The sequence below is a fragment of the Chiloscyllium plagiosum genome, unplaced genomic scaffold (genome assembly GCF_037043375.1).
Source record: "Chiloscyllium plagiosum isolate Xiang-an unplaced genomic scaffold, Cpla_swu_hap1 HiC_scaffold_5, whole genome shotgun sequence".
Lineage (NCBI taxonomy): Eukaryota > Metazoa > Chordata > Chondrichthyes > Orectolobiformes > Hemiscylliidae > Chiloscyllium > Chiloscyllium plagiosum.
In genome coordinates, this window is record NW_028270143.1 from 32917000 (window position 1) to 32935810 (window position 18811).

The 18811-nt window shown below is 40.9% G+C and overlaps 1 protein-coding gene across 5 annotated transcripts in view; it reads right to left on the bottom strand.

The window, feature by feature from the left end:
• Window positions 1-1204: 1204 nt before the first annotated feature.
• The window catches only part of abcb5 (ATP binding cassette subfamily B member 5), a 101289-nt gene continuing 83682 nt past the window's right edge, over window positions 1205-18811 (bottom strand). For all 5 annotated transcript variants that reach the window (XM_087987085.1, XM_087987084.1, XM_087987087.1 and 2 more), the window contains 4 exons: window positions 17144-17341; window positions 16036-16242; window positions 5641-5787; window positions 1205-4253 (listed from right to left, as the gene is read on the bottom strand). In XM_087987085.1, coding sequence (XP_087843211.1) covers window positions 4056-4253; window positions 5641-5787; window positions 16036-16242; window positions 17144-17341 — 750 coding nt within the window. In that variant the 3' untranslated portion in view covers window positions 1205-4055. The remainder of the gene's footprint in view (window positions 4254-5640; window positions 5788-16035; window positions 16243-17143; window positions 17342-18811) is intronic.

An 18811-nucleotide genomic window follows, 5' to 3' on the forward strand; every position in this document is an offset into this window, starting at 1 on the left:
TTGCATGTTTCTACCATGCTACTTTGTGCGTGCAGATTTTCGTCTCAAGCATCTGAAAGCTCTCAGCTTCATATTTTTAATGCTTACATACAGCAGCTTGTCATGGTGGGGAGCCCTGACCAGGTCAAGGGGATGGTGAACATTCAGATATGTGTCTTTGTACAATACTGAACTATACCATAGCCAGAGCTACATCATGTGCCAGTAGCCTAGATGGAATAACATTGCATGTGACAATAAAACAAAGGGAAGGATTCAGTATGCTAGAAATCAATGGAAGAGAAATGGGTGGTGACGCAGGACAGGGAGTGAGATGCCCAAGTGATTGAGTGGGAGGACAAACTAGGAAGGCTGAATACTTTGAGTTGATGAAGTGGGTGAAAGCTTTTGATTAGACACGATGCGTGCAATAGTGAATTGTAGTCCATGATCCTTGGTGTGATGAGTATGTAGTGGCTGAGGTGGAGTGAGTAGTGGTCCTGAGGGTGAGCTAGAAAGGTTTGCAGATTATGGTCGGGTCGTGTGATTGCACATGAAGGATGCCGAAGAGTCCAGTTGCATAATTAAAGGGAGGAGGATTGTGTGACCAAAGTTACTATGAGCCATGGCAGGCTGAGTGACAAGAATCACATTTAACCAAAATGCTAACTGAAAGTGAAAAAGGTTAAGCTCATACCTTTAACTCACCATGAGCATTGCCTTAGATTTCGGACTCCAGAAAATATCATAGAGTCTAAGATTTCATAATCTTGAAGAAAGCTATTTACAGAGACTGATATGAAAGTAATATTTAACAGTAGCAATGCATTTCCTGACCAGCAGAATTGAAAATTCAAAAAGATATTTTGATAAGGGGAACTCTGGAACTGATTGGCTGGACCAAAATGTTTTTCTCCTCTGTATTGTTTCTGTGATTCATTCATTGAATGAAGAAATTTACCCAGAATAACCTGCTGAGATTCATTAGCTCGTGAGACTCATGTATACAAAATACAATGACAGCACTGAAATTCAAATTCAAGAAATACCTCAAACCAGTTCTCAATTGACAAATTACTGACTTTAACTTTTACCTGGACATGCAAATACTGCTGACATCGGTTAAAAGAGAAACTTTAACTGCACAGGAAGATTACACAGTTCAGTTGCAGTGGAATCATCAAAAATCCAGCTCTGATTTAATAATTCCATATACAAATAGCTGTTCAGTTGACTACCAAATATTTTTATTCATCGGATATTGTTAGAATACATTCAAACCTGTGGATTATTCATGCTTATCTTTATTCAATTATACTTACATAATCATGACTGAAAAATTTCATAGAATTACCGCATTTGAAAGCAATGAAACAGACCATTTAACCCATTTACAGAAATATGCACATACTTTGGATCTATTAGATTTCTTCCAATCTTATGCTACTTATTCTATCCTTATTTTCAAACGTATCAATATTATTCATTACCAGTCTGTCTTAACAGCTTTCACCTTCTCACCACTGTAACTAAACAATTTCCAAGTGAATATTTTTTAAAAAATCAATGTTTTATTGTATTTATGACGCCTTGTTTCAAACTACCTCGTGGATACAACCTCCATGCTAATCCCATCAACCTTTTTCATAATTTAAAGGATTTTCTTACTGTTTTCTACAGAACAGACAGCATAGTGGAAACGTGGTTAGCTCTGCTGCCTCACAATGCCAGGGACCTAGGTTCAATTCCACCCTGGAGTGACCTTTTGTGTCGATTTTGGATGTTCTCCCTATGTCTGCCAGATTCCATATCTTACATAAGGTATTCAATTGACCCAATTCAATTGATGTATCCAAAGTACCTTCACCATTAAAATGAAATGAGGCAGGCATAATAGAATGGAATCCCTTTAGTGTAGAAGCACTACAAGTTCACACTAACCCTCCAAAGAGTAACCCACCCAGACCCATTCCCCCCTGACCAATGTACCTAACCTACACATTCCTGAACACTATGGGCAATTTAGCATGGCCAATTCACCTAACCTGCACATCTTTGGATTGTGGGAGGAAACCCACACTGACACGGGGAAAACTCCACATAGACAGTCACCCAAGGCTGAAATTGAACCCAGGTACCTGGTGCTATGAGGTAGTAACGCTAACGACAGAGCCACCATGCTGCTGACAAGTGCTTGAATACTTCATGTCTCCTCATAACTGCAATTGGTATCCGGGTCATTAATTCAGGGATGCCCAACCCATTATCCCTATTTCATGCACATAAAATTTCATCTGCCATATGTGGCAGTAAATGAAGTGTCTCTTTGGGTTTTCAGGTTTCCTTCCACATTCTGAAGATGTACAGGTTAGGAGGTTGTACATGCTAAATTGCCCATATAACATCCAGGGATGTGCAGGTGAGGTAAATATGGTGTAGTGGGATAGAGTGGGTAGAGGTTCTTCAGAGTTGGTGCAGACATGATTGGACAAATGGTCTCGGTCTGCACTGTAGGGAATCTATGGCTGTAATATCCCTGATTGTTCAGTGCTTCTCTCTAGTTCTTTGTTCCAATATCCTGCCTTTTCTATCACACACATACACACACACACACACACAATACTGGATAATACAAGAGTATGGAAGAGTGCAGTTGGTGCACTTGTCTACAAATCATGGGGCTGTAGACACATGGGTAGTGAGATTACATCAATTCTTGTCATCATTATCTTTTAAGTTGTTGGATCCTTTCCCAAGTTCAGTACACAATTTACACCTACTCTAAAGCAGAGGCCTACTAAAAGGTTAGTTCGGTTGGCTGGATTTCGAGTTTACAATACAGAGTACCACCAACAGCATTGGCTCAATTCCAACACCAGCTTAGGCTACCCCAAAGATCCTGCCATTTCAATCTTGTTCGTTAACTGAGTTATCACCTCCCATTGTCTCTCTGTAGTGAAATGTAGCCCTCTGAGACTATGGTGACTTTACGTGTACTAGCATTGAGGACAAAATGACAAGGCAAAGTCCACAGCCCATGAAAAGAAAAAGAAGGGACAGCTCATACTAGACTTTGAAAATCAATTGAATAGCAGAGTTATTCCAAGACATAATCAAAATTATTCACATTACAATAGTCAATAATAAAACAAGAAAAACAATTCAATTGTGTTATCCAGCACTGTAGCAAGTGAATTTCTCCACCAACCAGAATGATACACCCTTTGTTCAAAGCAAACCATGTACATTTTAAACATTCTGACTTTGTGTTGAGGGTGATATTCTGAACTGAGACTCATAGCTTCCATTTTCATGGTTTGGACTTCTTTTTTCTTTCGCCAACAAGCTGTGTGGTTGAGCTGCTCACAAAATGCAAAAATACATCTCCGCAGAAAGCCATAATGTGGTGCACGGGAACGAGTCAACACGCCAAGTGCAGAGCAATATTTGTTTACAAGTTACATATTTCTTTCTGTACTATTAGTGGTGATTTAGTTATTGATTGCTCTACTAGTTATACAAAATATATATTTGTGGTTTATTGCTGGTAGCTCTTTCTCTCTGAGGCACTCAAAAGCACCACTGTACAAGTCAATTTACATTCTTCTACGTCTAGAACATAGAAGATAGAACATTATAGCGCAGTACAGGCCCTCCAGCCCTCAATGTTGCAATAAAACCCTTTCTCACTTTATTGTTGTCATTGTGGTAACTCCCCAGCAAGTGGTATTTTTATTTACTGGCACCCCTAATTTTATTGAGTGTATGATAACAATTTCTACTGTATGTTGGAGTACTTTAACTCAAAACCAAATAGGCAATAACAATTATCTGCTATTTGAACATCAGAGGAAAATTTTCATTAATATAAAAGAAAATCACATTTTTGCATAATATTTCATCAAATTGCACCATCACAAGAAATCTTAAAACAAAGAGAATCTTCCAATTAAAATTTTAATTTTCAAAGTTAACATGTACAAATAAATTTCCTTGGAACTTGTGCAGTTATAACAGCAGAGTACCAAGTGAAACACGCTCCAATGCCATTAGAAATCAGTTCGACAACATTCACATTAATGTTGAACTTGTGCATTGACAAGTGCATGATAAGCTCCTTCTTTACTAAGAAGTTGGCTATGAGTTCCCTTTTCCACAACTTTACCATTCTGTATCACAGCTATAACATCAGCATTTTGGATTGTTGACAGCCGGTGGGCAACGATAATGCAAGTTCGACCCTGCCTCGCCTTATCCAAGGCCTGCTGTACAATCTGTCAAAAAGATAAAGAAAATAAATGCTCAGTTTGATATTCAACATGGTAATGTAATTGTAGCAACAATGGTCACCTGTTAAGAGATTATCAATGTCAACCTGCTGGCTTTTTTGAAAAAAATGCCTATCAGATTATCCAAAGTGCAGCCACTTCAGAATAATCTGATTTTTCACTCAAAGCATGACTTGTGCACTTTAGGCCTGGTAGGAGAAGGCCCAAAACTACCAAAGACCTTTGGAGAAGTAGGACACCCTTTTAGAAATAGTCCCAGGACATTTAAGGCTGGCCTCGTGATGTTTGCAAGAAATAACTGCCCTTGAGAGAAACAGGTGGGTTGTGGGACTGATAACATTCATAAAATCATTGCAACTGGCAGGAGGGCTATCAAACGGAGCTGTCAAAAAAGTTTCAACAGAGTTGTCAAAAAGGAAGTTGCCAAGTTGTAAAACCATTTAAAACTGTTGCTAGTTAAATAGTTCATTATCATAGTAGGTGGCCTATCATTTCACATTTTAATTGACAATTCCAATTTGGTATAACTTCTTTGAAGTGGGATTATGAATCTTGATGCTAGTTTTTAAAATGGATTAAAGGAAGTTAAATATTGTGAATTTTACCAACAGAAGTAATGTATTTTGTAGACAGTTAGTTAATAGGCACAAAAGCACTTTGTTTTCCCCATCTCAGCATAAATCCTGAGGTCTGTCCATGGAGGATATGGAGTAAATTAGCACAGTGGATGTAAGGACATGGGTGGTTTACAGAAAGAATGGGTGGTACGAATTGGTACTAAGTTGGTGTAGGGGCTATAAAGAGCATGGGGAGAGTGGAGGGCGTAGTTTAACATGGAGGAATGAAGGGCTGTAGGCCTGGGTATTGAGAGTGAGGCTGGTATGGAGGTTATGAAATGGATAGGGATGAGTTGTGGGTATGAGATCACATGTTACGGCATGGAAAGTGTGTTCAATTTGAGAGATGAGTACTAGAGGGATAATCTGTGTTGGATTGCTTTTTTGTCCCCTTACCTTGAAGTGCCAGCACACTGATGTAGGCTTTCTACTCAGCCCTGCCCTGCGCAAAACAACCTCCAGAGGTTTTCTGGTGTCACCTGCAAGACTCTCAACTTTTATCCTCCTCAAATCGAAAACCTCAACTTCCATTATTTCAAGCTAGGTTTCTAGTACAGAGCACTGTTCAGACTTCATGCTACTAACCAGGATCGAAAATTTAGTTCTAATATTGCAATGTCAAGTTCATTTACCGTCAAGAACTAAGATACCCTGAGGCTGGATTGATTTAAACTACATAAAATTTAATCTGTTCAAATATAAGTAAAATAATTACATGTTACCCAATGATACAGATGATAGATTAAGATTATAACCTTTTCACTTTCAGTGTCCAGGGCAGATGTTGCTTCATCAAGGAGTAGGATCTTTGGTTTACGTATAAGGGCTCGTGCAATGGCTATCCTTTGTTTTTGACCACCAGAGAGTTGTGTGCCTTTATCTCCAACTCGGGTGTTGTACCCCTACCACAGAAGGAGATCCATTAAATTAACACAGTAGAGGGAATTTGTAACCAATAGTTATTGACAATCTTTATCGAATGATAACAAGATCCCTACAGATGAAGGCAGCTATCTGGCCTAACTTAACTCGTTTATGTTACATTCCCACACTGCTGCATCCAAATGTGTCTTAAATTATTCCAGGATATTTGAATTCACAAATCTATCTGGAAGTTCACTCAAAGCACTGATCACTTTTCAGGCTAAATTATTCAAGGCACTTGATTCCCTGGCTCCTGATCCAAATCCCGATGTCTGAAAGATTGAGGGAGCCCACTGAGGAAAATACAATCTGCCCTGTCACCAATTAATGGCCAGTTAGCTGAGAAGAGGCTGGAGGCAGAACCTGCTCTTTGTAACAGTCACAAACAAGTAAAGAGGAAAACATTCCTTGGGTAGTTCAACAATATCTGTGACTAACAATCCAAATGTTAACACTGGCTTTATAAGTGCATTGATTAGATTACTTACAGTGTGCAAACAGGCCCTTCGGCCCAACAAGTCCACACCGATCCGCCGAAACCTACACAGTCACGGGGAGAATGTGCAAACTCCACAAAGTCAGTCGCCTGAGTCGGGAATTGAACCCGGGTCTCTGGCGCTGTGAGGCTGCAGTGCTAACCACTGTGCCACCATGCTGCCCATTGGTGACATCATGCCCTGTGAATAAGTTTTTTGATATTATTTCAATGCATTTGCTTCTTAAAATTTGAGATAATTGGATCTGCTATAAATAATAAATAATTATAAAACTGATGAGAAAACTAAGAAAAAACAATGAAACCAACTAATTATTAAATATATTACAGTATGTTGATTTGTTTTGCAATGGAACACATGAGAACCATTGTATTGTCAAAGTTATTTGAAATGCTTGTTCATTAACAAAATTTATATCTATTTCATTTTGGCACAAAAATATCTCCTTCAACAGGTGTGGAATATTCATATATGTGCAGTGTATCCACATATGTATTATAACTTAAATATTCTTCATTTCTTCAGAAGGCTGCATGCACACAGAGATACCAAGTTCCAAACAGCAAGGTAGGGAGAAGATCTTAGATGTTCTGTGCATGAATAGTGAACTATGTACATATGCAATGTGACCTGACAAAAGTTCTAGGTGGGCCTTCAACTTTTATCTCTTTAAGATGAACTGGAGCAGATCGTGGCAGGTTCTGTGGTGGTGGCAGTTTTGTATTATTGCATAGTTTCTAGATCAGACAGGCAGTGTAACTTCATCAGTTACATGACATCACACCATGTGATGCTCAGATATAAAGGTACCTGTCTCATCCTCAGTCATGTTTTCAGTGCAATAGAGTCAACACAGAAAGTTATGTCTATGCAATAAACAATGGCATGAGTCAGCACAGAACCATGGATAAGTCTAAGATATTATATCAATGTAAATAGTTTGTATGGCTAATAAACTTCAAGATATCTATCTCAACAAGAACCCAGTCTATTTGTATATTTAACATGAGGTACGCGTAGAGCAGGTCACAGTAGTGTTTGACACAAGAAGCTAAAGCAGTAGTGACTATAAAACAGTCAGCCTTTGTCACTTTCATTCCACTGAACTGCCAAAACTTTGACAGTCTGAATAATGCAAGAAAAAAAATACAAGTTACATGTTCCTCCTGTGGATGCAAATCCAAACTGTAATTAATAGAAATCTATGAATGGATAAGAAGTTCCACTCTTATATTGTTAGTCTCACAGGCGAAGTGTTTGAAAAAGTTGCACCTTGTTGAAAGTGGTGTAGCTCAATTTTCAATGATGTTTAAAACTTATAATTGCTGCTAAACACCTTCAGTTGTCTTGGAAGCTAATTTAAATTGGTGGGGTATCAAATTTCACCTTAATGCTAAAAGAAAATAATTTTAAACTTTTCCTTCCTTGAACTTCTATCTTAATCCAAATCTAATTGCTATTGAGTGAAAGAAAATTTCAATTAAACAGAAAAATTATTAAGTATTTTTGTCTGAAACAAAAATAGAAATTGCTGGAAAAGCTCAGCATGTCTGGCAGCATCTGTGGAGAGAAATCAGAGTTAACGTTTCGGGTCGAGTGACCCTTCCTCAGAACTGGTTTTTATGAAGTTTTTTTTTATCTGATTGCTAACATCACAGCTGCTGCACACCAGGATATCCCCTTGAACTGGTGCTAAATTTAAGTGGCTGTTGGGAAAAAGAGAAAACCATGGCTTCAGATAGCACTAAATCTTTGTTGACAGCTTTAATTGAGGCTATAGGTAAGTGTTGTCCTTCCATAGCTGACTAAAAATCCTGTACCCTTTTTTCTGGAAACTTCTGTGACCTTCTGGGTGAGAGTGAGAAAAAAAACAATCTACTGCCAAACTGTGACAAAAAACTGTAGATATTGTTGAATTCTGACTTTCCAGCAATTTAATCAAGCTAATCCTCCAAAAACTAAGTTAGTGATGCCTGTATCACATTTTGTGGCAAAATTACCCATCTTAATAATTAATTTTTTGACTAATTGGCTAACAGATGAATAGAATAACACAAAGACAATGACATAGTGCATATATCATTTGCCTTGTGTCCACTGAACACTGTGTCAGATTCTGTTTGCAGATGCATTCCTCCCGATTAACTTGAAAACTGTTTTACCCTTAAAAGCAACGACTACACTTAATAGTTTATGTTTTGCGACTGTAGGTCATCCCAAAGTGGCTTCCAATGAATGAAATTTCTTGGAATTGTATGACAGGGTTTTCCTTTCCTCAGAGTGATAGGAGAAATGGTGGGAAGAGCAAATAATGTAGCCGAGCTAACCGTCCCTTTCTGCCTTCTCAGCAAACCAGTTCAGGGTGCAAATGTCTATGGGCGACCTTCCTGAACAGTCACCAATTAAGGCACATGAAAATCCTAATTAAATAACAATACTAAATAAATAAGGGCCTCAATCCACCACTGAGATTACTACCTATCGTTTACTGGTGGTGGGTAATAAAAGGAAATAAAAATACCATGCATGATTTGGTGTTGGGGTGAAAAGACAGTGGCTAGAGTGTCAGAGCATTTCTGGATATAAATTAAATGATTACCCAATTTCCTTCCAGGTAAGGAAAGTGGCTATTCTGGGCCTGTTTCTGTGACCATGGGAATAAAGGCAAAACCCAATGAAAGTTTTGTTTTAAAAAGAATAGGGAAGTGGCTCCAAGGAAATGAGGTTGGCTTACCTGCAGCTTGGGAAGGAATTGGGGGGGGGGTTCTCTATTTACCCCTATCTGGGGGGTAAGTGTGGGTATGAATGTGGCTGCAACACAGCCACCTTTTTTACTGTAGTCTCCCCAAGGTGATCCACTCTGTGATGCCCCAAAATTCTTGCCCCCCGCAAAAAAACACAGCTTTATGCTGGTGCAGGCGTTTATTGTTGTACAGCAAGATCTCCACAGACTCTCTCCAACTCCAGTGGATGCCTGACTATCAGGTATCAATAGCTAAAGGCTGTGTGGAACTCGAAGGCGAACTTATTGTACTATGAAGCCTGCCACTCAGCATCATAGGGAATGATTTGTGCTCGATCTGATGGGATCTCTTGCTGGCAAGAAAGTTAGTCGCTGTGCTTACTGCTGTAATGTAGGAACGCAACAGCCAAATTGTACACAGAAAGCTCCATCTAATGTGAAAATAATCAGGCAATCAATTATTTGTTTTGAATGAAGGATAAATATTAGCCAGGGCCAAGGACAGTAGGGATAACTGCCCTACTGTTCTTCAAAAGTGGTGCCTTGGGAATCCTTACATGCACCCAAGAGGATTGACAAAGCCTTGACTTAGGGTCTCATCCAAAAAAACAGTGGGTGGCATTTTCACCATCCCCTGAGTGACATGGAGAATGCAAGGCAGTTGGGAAACTATTAGGAGAGTGGAAATATTGGAGAAATGGAAGAAAGAGCCTGATTTTCTATGCAAGGTTTCAATATTCATTGGGAATCTCACTGTGAGTGGCAAAGCCATGATTTGCATGCATTAACATCTCATGATTATCAAATCTTGCCCAGTTATATGCAGGTTACAGTTTTTCTGGTTAGTGGAGAGGAGCTAAATGACATTAACCATATTCTCTTAGAATCCAGCTTGGTCAGCGTTCCCCAACATCTCAGGGTACACTCCATGGACAGTGACTGCTCACACTATCCATCCACAGAATTCAGCTTTGATCAAGCACAATCTCAGCACATTATCATCTCACACTCACATATGAGCAGAGCACTTCAATATTGCACTTTGGAATTCACTGATATCTTACTTTACATTGCTGCTGCCTAGCTACTTGGTGCGCAAGGATAGGAACCCATCAAAACGTGGTATACCTCAGAGTTTTTATACTGCTTTCTTAGCACTCACTGACTTTGCACCTACATGGATGATCACGTCATCTGTTGTGCCTTACCTTGTAGCTTTGCTGGCTCATAGTACTTGCCTTACCTTTTCGTGCAGACCAAACCAGGCAACTTGTCATGTTTGCCAGCAATGATCAATTAAGGGGATGGACAGATTGCTGGATGGCATTGTGCTACATTAATGTCGAACCTAAACCAGCTTACACAGTAAATAAAAGGAATGTGCTTCAATCAAGTGGCCAAGTCTCAAGGATTAATGGAAGTAGTCCTCCGTCAAGTCTGAGGGTTTGTTGTCGGTCAGACAGTACTGCCACAGTTAGTCACAGGCATTTTCCAGTATTAATTGTACAATGATCTGTTAGCCACTGGACCGTCAAGGTCAAGGGTTCTGCATCATTACAGTTCAGTCAGTCCTGTAAACCCAGTTCAACCAGTCCAGGGATTAGCAGGAAGTCAGTCAGGGAGCTGCACAATGATCAGTCAGGGTGTGATCCAACATTAATCAGAGCTGACCGTCCAACTTAATTAAGGGGTTGGGTCATGGCCAGTCCAGGAGCTATGTTCACTGAAAGTCAAGGGATCACTATCAGAGGCCAATGTGTGGTAAGAACTTTGGAGAAGCCAACTATGGAATTGGAGGCAGCAGCATACTAGGATGCAGAGGGGATAATAATTGTGAATGGGAGTAACTCAACATATAAGGGTGGGAGGCTGTAAAGCCAAAGAAAGCACAAGAGTAAAGTGTTAAACAAAAGGTTTGAGTGGGACTGTGGGAAAGCTCAAACCTCTTGGGCTTGGCAGCAAACCAAGGCAGAAAGGAACATGAAGCTTTGAGGGGCCAGCTACACTGACAAGCTGAATCTGCAACTCACTCCATGAAGTGCTATCTGTTTTACTTTTCATCCCCATATGAATTGCAAATGTGAAACAGAAATGAATGTTGGCTGCCAGCACACTCAGAATGAATGGAGTAACTGTACTTTATTTGTGTGAGGAAGTGGCCTCAGCATATGAGAAATTTGATGGCCATCAAGGACAATGGCATTAATCAGGCGCTCACACAGTACGGGTAAAAGGTACCTGGAATCAAAAGTGAGAAACTATGTCAATTAAAAACCCTGGCCACAAGTAGCCATGTCACTGATCATTACAAATTGCAAGTGGTGGGGGGAAGAATAAGAAAGAGAGAGAGTGACTGAGTGAGTGTGCATGTATGTGTAAGAGAGTGAGAGACAGAGAGTGAGAGTGTGAGTGTGTGTGCAATCTCCTACATTATGTAGACCTAATCTATGTAGGATAATGTTTAAATGTATTTGTGTGTATTGCAACTGCTGAATGACCACATAATAATTAGCTAAATTAAATTTATAATGAGCTGCTTTATCTCTGATTTTCCTCACAAGTGCTCTTTGGAACCAACCCCCCCCATGGATCCTGACACTGTAGCTGTTGCTATGTTTGTTCCACCGTGAACATCCACAGAAACTGATGAGGAACTCATGCATTTGGAAACCCAGAACTATTTTTAGCCTCCAGCCAATCTGCAGCAGCCACATCGTGCAAAGTTTCCTTCAAAAGGTGCCTTCCTGATATGGAGAAAGTGCAGGAGTCCCATGGTCATTCTCCTTTGGTGGAATATCCTTCAGATTAGAGAGGGGTTGTTGCACCACTGAATGAGGATGTCCCAGGACACCACACCAAGACTGTGTCATCTGCAGCAACATTGGAGTTTCAGGAAGCAGTCACAATGCCACGACATGAGGCCCAGCGTGTGCGCAATGCAACACCTTCTTCCAGTGGGGCCTCCGGTGAGCTGCCAATGCTTACACAGGCCGTGGCAGTACTGTCCAGATGAAGCGCTCCTTGCATGGTTTATCTATGACAACTGAAAGTTACAACCATGATATGTGATGGATGATGAAGATCTGAGAGAGCTACAGCATCGTTTAGTGTAAGAAAATGAGGATGTTCATCAGAAAAAGTATCACCTTCACTATCTGACAGAATAACACCATCAACTGCAGCGACCATTATACGATTACGGCAAAGGAAAGCATCCCCTATTTAATCCCAACCACAAATACACCTTACCACTTTATTCTTTTTGTTTTTCTTGTTGTTTCATAAATATTAGCTCCAGCAACCAATATCTGATGCTCCCTCATTCAATCATGGCAATGTCTTATGTTTGTATGGGCCATCAGGAAAAATTAGCTATCCTCCAGACAGGGTTAAAACATGGTGGGCAATAAGGATGGGTACCTACCTGGGCACACTTTGAGTATCCTGAGAGATTTCTATATGAGGTGCCTTCTTCTGCTGGATGCCTACTGGCATTACCTTGTCACTTTGTGAGAAAGGGGTTCACCTGGAGAAAGGTCAAAGTCTTCCATCCCTCTGTCACCTTGTTATTGGTGTTGACCACCAACAGCAAAAGTGATGAAGTGCAGGTCTGCATGCATCTCCAGCAGCTAATGACCATTCTATTGGCTCTCCATGGCAGCCACTAACCAGTCTGCTAATAGGCCAAAGCCAGAATTGTACAGACAATATTGGTGGACTCTTCCAACTTTTGCTCTAGCTTCCCTAGTATTAAGAAAAGGGTTGCTGCTGCTCCTTTGTCAATTTGCTCATGTTGACAAAGTTATTAATGGCCAACACCATGCAATCCTCTCTGACCTGAGACTGAGCAGGGACCTGGACTCCAGCAGTCCACACGGTGCTAGTGAATTGGGCATTTCTTCCTTGGCTATCTACAGAGACGTGCCAGTAATATGCTCACCAGGGCATCCTCCCACCTCTAACCTAGCTCATGTACCCATTGAGATGTCAGTGTCTGAGCTGTGCAGGAGACATCCTCTCCTGTACATCCTCTGATGGGTCTGTGCCACAAGGCGCTGAGGTGGTGGAACTGGTGTTGGCAGGAAAGGCTGGTCTCTTCATGGTGGGGGCTGTGAGGGGGGAAAGCAAGTTAGGGAATGGGTTGTGAAATGGGGTTTGAAACTCAGGTATGTTAAGAATACATTCACAATGCTGGTATTGGGAAAGCAGCACAGCACTTGACAACAATTCTTGGTCAGCAAGGCATAAAGCTTTCACCATCACCACATCAGCAATCATGGTCCTCTCATGGTAAGGTGAGAATTCTCTCTGCATAGCAGATGAGCAGTTGATTTTCAGGCAGCCCACTACCCATCCTTTTCCTCACTGCCCTGTGGTGGGCTATTACCTTCTGGGAAGAAACAAGGTCAGAATTTGAGTGAGATGAAAGTGACTGGTACAGCTGCTGCACTGGAGCAAGTTGGTAAGGTGTCTGAAGTCAACGAGGGTGTGCTAGATTAGATTACTTACAGTTTGGAAACAGGCCCTTCAGCCCAACAAGTCCACACCGACACGCAACCCACCCAGACCCATTCACCTACATTTACCCCTTCACCTAACACTACGGGTAATTTAGCATGGCCAATTTACCTAACCTGCACATTTTATTTTGGATTGTGGGAGGAAACCGGAGCACCTGGAGGCAACCCACGCAGACACGGGGAGAATGTGCAAACTCCACACAGAGTCGCCTGAGGCAGGAATTGAACCCGGGTCTCTGGCGCTGTGAGGCAGAGCGTGCTAGGTTAGTGATTTTGGGGGAATGGGGTGTGTTTGAGGGAAGATCCTACATCTAATAATGGGAGTGGCCAATCATGAACCTTGGTGGGCACAGTAGTGGAGTTATGAGTGAAAGTGAGTTTAGAAGAGAGAAGATAATGACATATAACTTGTGGAGTGCAGAAAATCATTAACCTTCTCCTTGCATAGCTGGGCAAACCTTACCATGGACACCACATTGACCCAGGTGACAAATTCAGACCAGACTGGGGAGGTTCTGCTGCTCTGCTCTCCTCTGGCAGATGTGAGGAAAGATGACATCCTTCCTGTCCACTATTCCATCCAGCAGGATCTCTGGGTTCCCATCAGCAAACTGGGGTGCCAATATTTCTCTATTGGCCTTTTCTGGTGTGATGGTTCACAAATGTGAACCATGAAAGGCTATTTCTGGCTTGCAGCATTCCAACCAGTGCTCAGCTGGAGTTTAAGTGTGACACTGGTGGCAGAAACCACAGACCATCCTCGTAGCTGAACATATTTGCACTATTGTTGGGTACAAGATGGCATGAGAACACCTCTGTGGAAGTGTGGTGCATGCTTAAGGTGAGCGTCACATAATCACATGAGAGCTCACGGAGAGAAACCTTCCATGCCCATCACTGAAATCAACATTAGGCCAAATTTTGGAAAAACTCATTCCATTATCTCTAACAGAGAATCGCGTCCTCAGTCCAAGTATCAATCCAGACTGCCACCCTCAAAGCCAAGGGTGGAATTTGAACACAAACCCTTTAGAGTTTGAATCCAGTTGCTACCATTTGAACCATAGCTTTCTGCCAGTGTGAGCTGACAGTGACCACTCTTGACATCAAAGCAGAATTTGAGCAAAACTGAAGTCATTAGGAATTGGGGAAAGCTCATAGGTGGTTGAGCCATACCTAGCACAAGGGAAGCTGGCTGTTTTAGTTTAAGTCCAATTATGTCAGCCCCTTCAGAGGAGTTTATCGGGGAAGTGTCCCCGGACCAGCCACCTTCAGCTGCTTCATTAATGACCTTCCTTCTTTTATAAGGTCAGAAGTAGAAATGTTTGCTGATGATTGCACAATGTTCAAAACCATTTATGACCTCAGGTGCTGAAGCAGTCCATGTCCATTTGTAGCAAGAACAGGACAACATTCAGGCTTGGGTTGATAAGTGGCAAGTAATATTTGTGCCAGGTAATGACCACTTCCAACAAGGGAGGATCTAATCATTGCCCCTTGATGTTCAATTGTGTTACATCACGTAATCTTCCACTATCAAATTCTGGGGATTAGCACTGAGTAGAAACTAAACTGGATCATTTACATAGATAGTGTGGCAACAAGAACAGGTGAGGAATTCTGCAGCAAGTAATTCACCCTCTGAATCCTCAATGCCTGCCCACCTTCCACAAGGTAAAAGCCAGGACAGTGATGGAATACTCTGTACTTGGCTTGATGGTTGCAACTCCAACACTAGTCAAGAAGCATCAAGGAGAAAGCAGCCCACTTGTTTGGCACCCCATCTACCAACTTTAACTTTCAATCTCTGCCACAGATGCTGTACTAACTCAAGCCTCCTTTGAGGCACCTTCCAACTTGTCAGCACTACTAGGTGGAAGGGCAAGTGGAACAGATGCAGGGACACACCATTATTTGCAAGTTCTCCTCCAAGCCACACTGCATTCTGACATGGATCTTCATTGCCATTCCTTCTCTCCTGGTCCAAAAACCAGGAACTTCCTACATTACAGCACTGTGGGTCTGCCTACAGCCAAAGGCACTTAAAGAAAACAGCTCCCAATTACCTTCTTTTGTACAAAGTGATGCCCAATAGATGCTGGCCCTGGTCAATAACAACATCTCAAAAATAAATACAAAACCCCTCTTTTAATCAAGTCAAATAAATAATTAATAACACTTTCATCCATCTGTTTTCAAAGAAGGCGTGTAATAATGATTCTGTATCAATTAAACAACAGAAATACATTTATGCTAGTAATTCACTTACTATAAAATACTCATTTGGTAGCACAAAACTTCAGGCACTTACAAATTCTATCATTTAGATTTAATCTCTTAATTATGTACATATACTTGTGTATGTTTGCACAGAAAATTATTTAATATGTAGCAGTGTATTAAAATATTAAGGATTTTGTGCCTGCCTCATCATTAAAAAGACAACCAATGTAAATATGGACTTACTTCAGTTAAGCTTTGTATGAAACTGTGAATATTAGCTGTTTTTGCAACCTCTTCAATTTCTTCCGGAGTTACAGTTTTGCTGTTGTCACCATATTGTATATTTTCAGCAATGCTACAGTCAAAGAGTATGGGCTCCTGGGATACGATTCCAATCTGTTGTCTCAGCCATGACAAGGGAAGACATTTTATATCTTTCCCATCTGCCAACTGGAAAACACAATGACATGATGCAGTGAATTCAAACTATACATGCTGAAAAAGTGCATGAAGTATTTTGTTGATTGCTATACACATAATTAATTTATTCTAAGAAGAGTAGTTTTAATCCACACTTACTTCCAAAATGATTTCATCTTGCATAATAGCATGATATAATGTACTGTAGTCAATAAAAACTATGAAATGTACAGATACAAGCATCATATCATCATTATTTCTTGAAGACTGGGATTTGTTTCCAGGAGAACAGCACCTTTCCATTTCTCTGTTCAAGGTGCCATGTTTCATTTATAGGAGCAGACAGGTTACTTGATTATAAATTTGTATATCTTGAATGGTTAGTGTCAGTGAATGAGAACTCTGGATGAATACAAGGATTGCACTCGCACTGATGGAAAGAATAAACAGGATATAACAAGCCAACAACATTTCAGTTAAAAATACTGTGAAGTCAGAGATGTATTCTTGTTATAAGGTTGGGAGAGCTGGTGCATTCGAAAGGTTGACAGCAGCAGTTGCTGACAGCTGATGAGCTCATGAAAAGGACACAGTGACAATGTGTGAATCACCAACCTATCTTCTAAACACATAGCTTGGACAAGAGTCACCTTAATTCAAAAGGTTCAGGAGTGATAACTGCGATGATTTTAACTGCTGGATGGACCCTTTTATGGACTTACCTGCAAAGGTACATGGAATAATCAGCCAAAGAGGACTAAGGAGGCACCGAATAGACAATGTCAAGATTAATTTGCTAATGAAAGGGATAAAAGTGACTGAAGCAAAGAGGTCAGTTCAGAAGTAATGACCATGAAGTGAATTCATTTGATGTTCAACATTCCTGCTGAGCTGATGGATGACAATTTAAGTGTTATGAATTGACTCTTACCACTTGTCCATCTACAGCATCATAAAATCTCTCAAGTAGCTGAATCGATGTGCTCTTTCCACATCCACTGCTTCCAACAAGTGCCAGAGATTGGCCTTTATTAACTTGTACGTTCAGACCTTTCAGGACCTGTATGTCTGGTCGTGTAGGGTATGCAAATTTCACATTGCAGAACTCAATGTTCCCTTCGAACTTGCTCTGCAAAAGGAGAAAGGTTGCAATAGTTATGATAATTAAATAGAGATGAGATGCTATTATTGAACAATCAATGACATTGCTGACTTTAATAGACAACTGAATCTTTAATAGTTCATTTACATAAGACATTATACAGTTATAAAAGCAAAACAGAAATAATGGAAATACTCAAAGTCAGGCAGCATCTGTGGAGAGGAAAACAGAGCTAATGGTTCAGGCCTGTGACCTTTCATGAGAACCCCAAGAAAAGTTTCACATGTACAGGTTTTGAGTATGCAAAAAGGGGAGAGTAGGAAGAAAAGAAAAAGAAAACATTCTTTGACAGGGCAGGAGAGTTAAAGAATAAAGCAATTAAATCAAAGAGGAGAGCCAAAGTCATGGGACCAGTAAATAAACTATTGAGGTGTCCAGATGAGGTGTCAATGGCAAAATAGTAGCTATATGAATGTAAAGGAGTTAAGAAGAAAGTGATTGAAAAGTCAAAACAGCAAAAAGCAAGGCACAAAATGGAGGTGAAGAACATGATCTTGAACTGTTGAGCTCCATGTTCAATCTGAAAGACTTTTAAACACCAAGTCAAAAGCTTGCATTGCGATTTATCGAAGCACAGCATAGGCCTAACAAGAAAGATCAGAGTGGTGGCAAGGGAGAGAATCGAGAGGACTGTTAGGGTCTGGGATTTTCCATCTTGGAGCTAAAGCTCTGCTTTAGCCTGGGGTGGGTTATCTCATGTGATTAGAGGATTACATCTCATTTTCTATGCAAGCAGGGAATTGAGCAAATTACTCCATAAATCATAAAGGGCTGGAAAGCAGGATCAAAAACTCGGGTACTGTATTTAAGAACCAGCTGACACACATCACTCACTGAAGTCCAGGAGCTTTCATTCAATCTGAGGGTCACTCCCACCCTAGTGAAGACGCCATCAAGAATCAGAAGCTGGCTGACAATTTCGTGACCCCTCATTACAGGTGCTGCTGGATGGAAGGAAGACAAAGTAGGCAGGTCCTCTTCTTGGGAGATGGCAAAAGGAGGCCTCCCCAGCAAGAACATCTAGCCTGGAGTCAGGAGTGACACCAGTACCCACCAGCATAACCAACTGCAGTGCTTAAGAGAATGAATGAATTGCCACACTCCATAAAAATGAGTGTAAGTCTCACAGGGCATCATTCTGTCTGACTTTCCACTGCACAGGCATCTCATTAAAGGATCAATCTGTAAGCCTGCGTATCACATGCATAAGTTGACCGATTAAAGTTCTAACTGTAGAAGGGACTATCCGACCTCCGCACCTACCAGGTATGGCTCACCAACTTGTCCTGCCCCCAGTGATATCACGTTTAATCCTCCTATTTATTTCATTGCAGAATAAACTGGCCCATAATTAGGTGGAGAAGGACATGATTGACAGAGAGGTGTTGGACGTGAAGATCCTTACCCACCTTGAGGAGTGGGCAATGGAGCTGATCA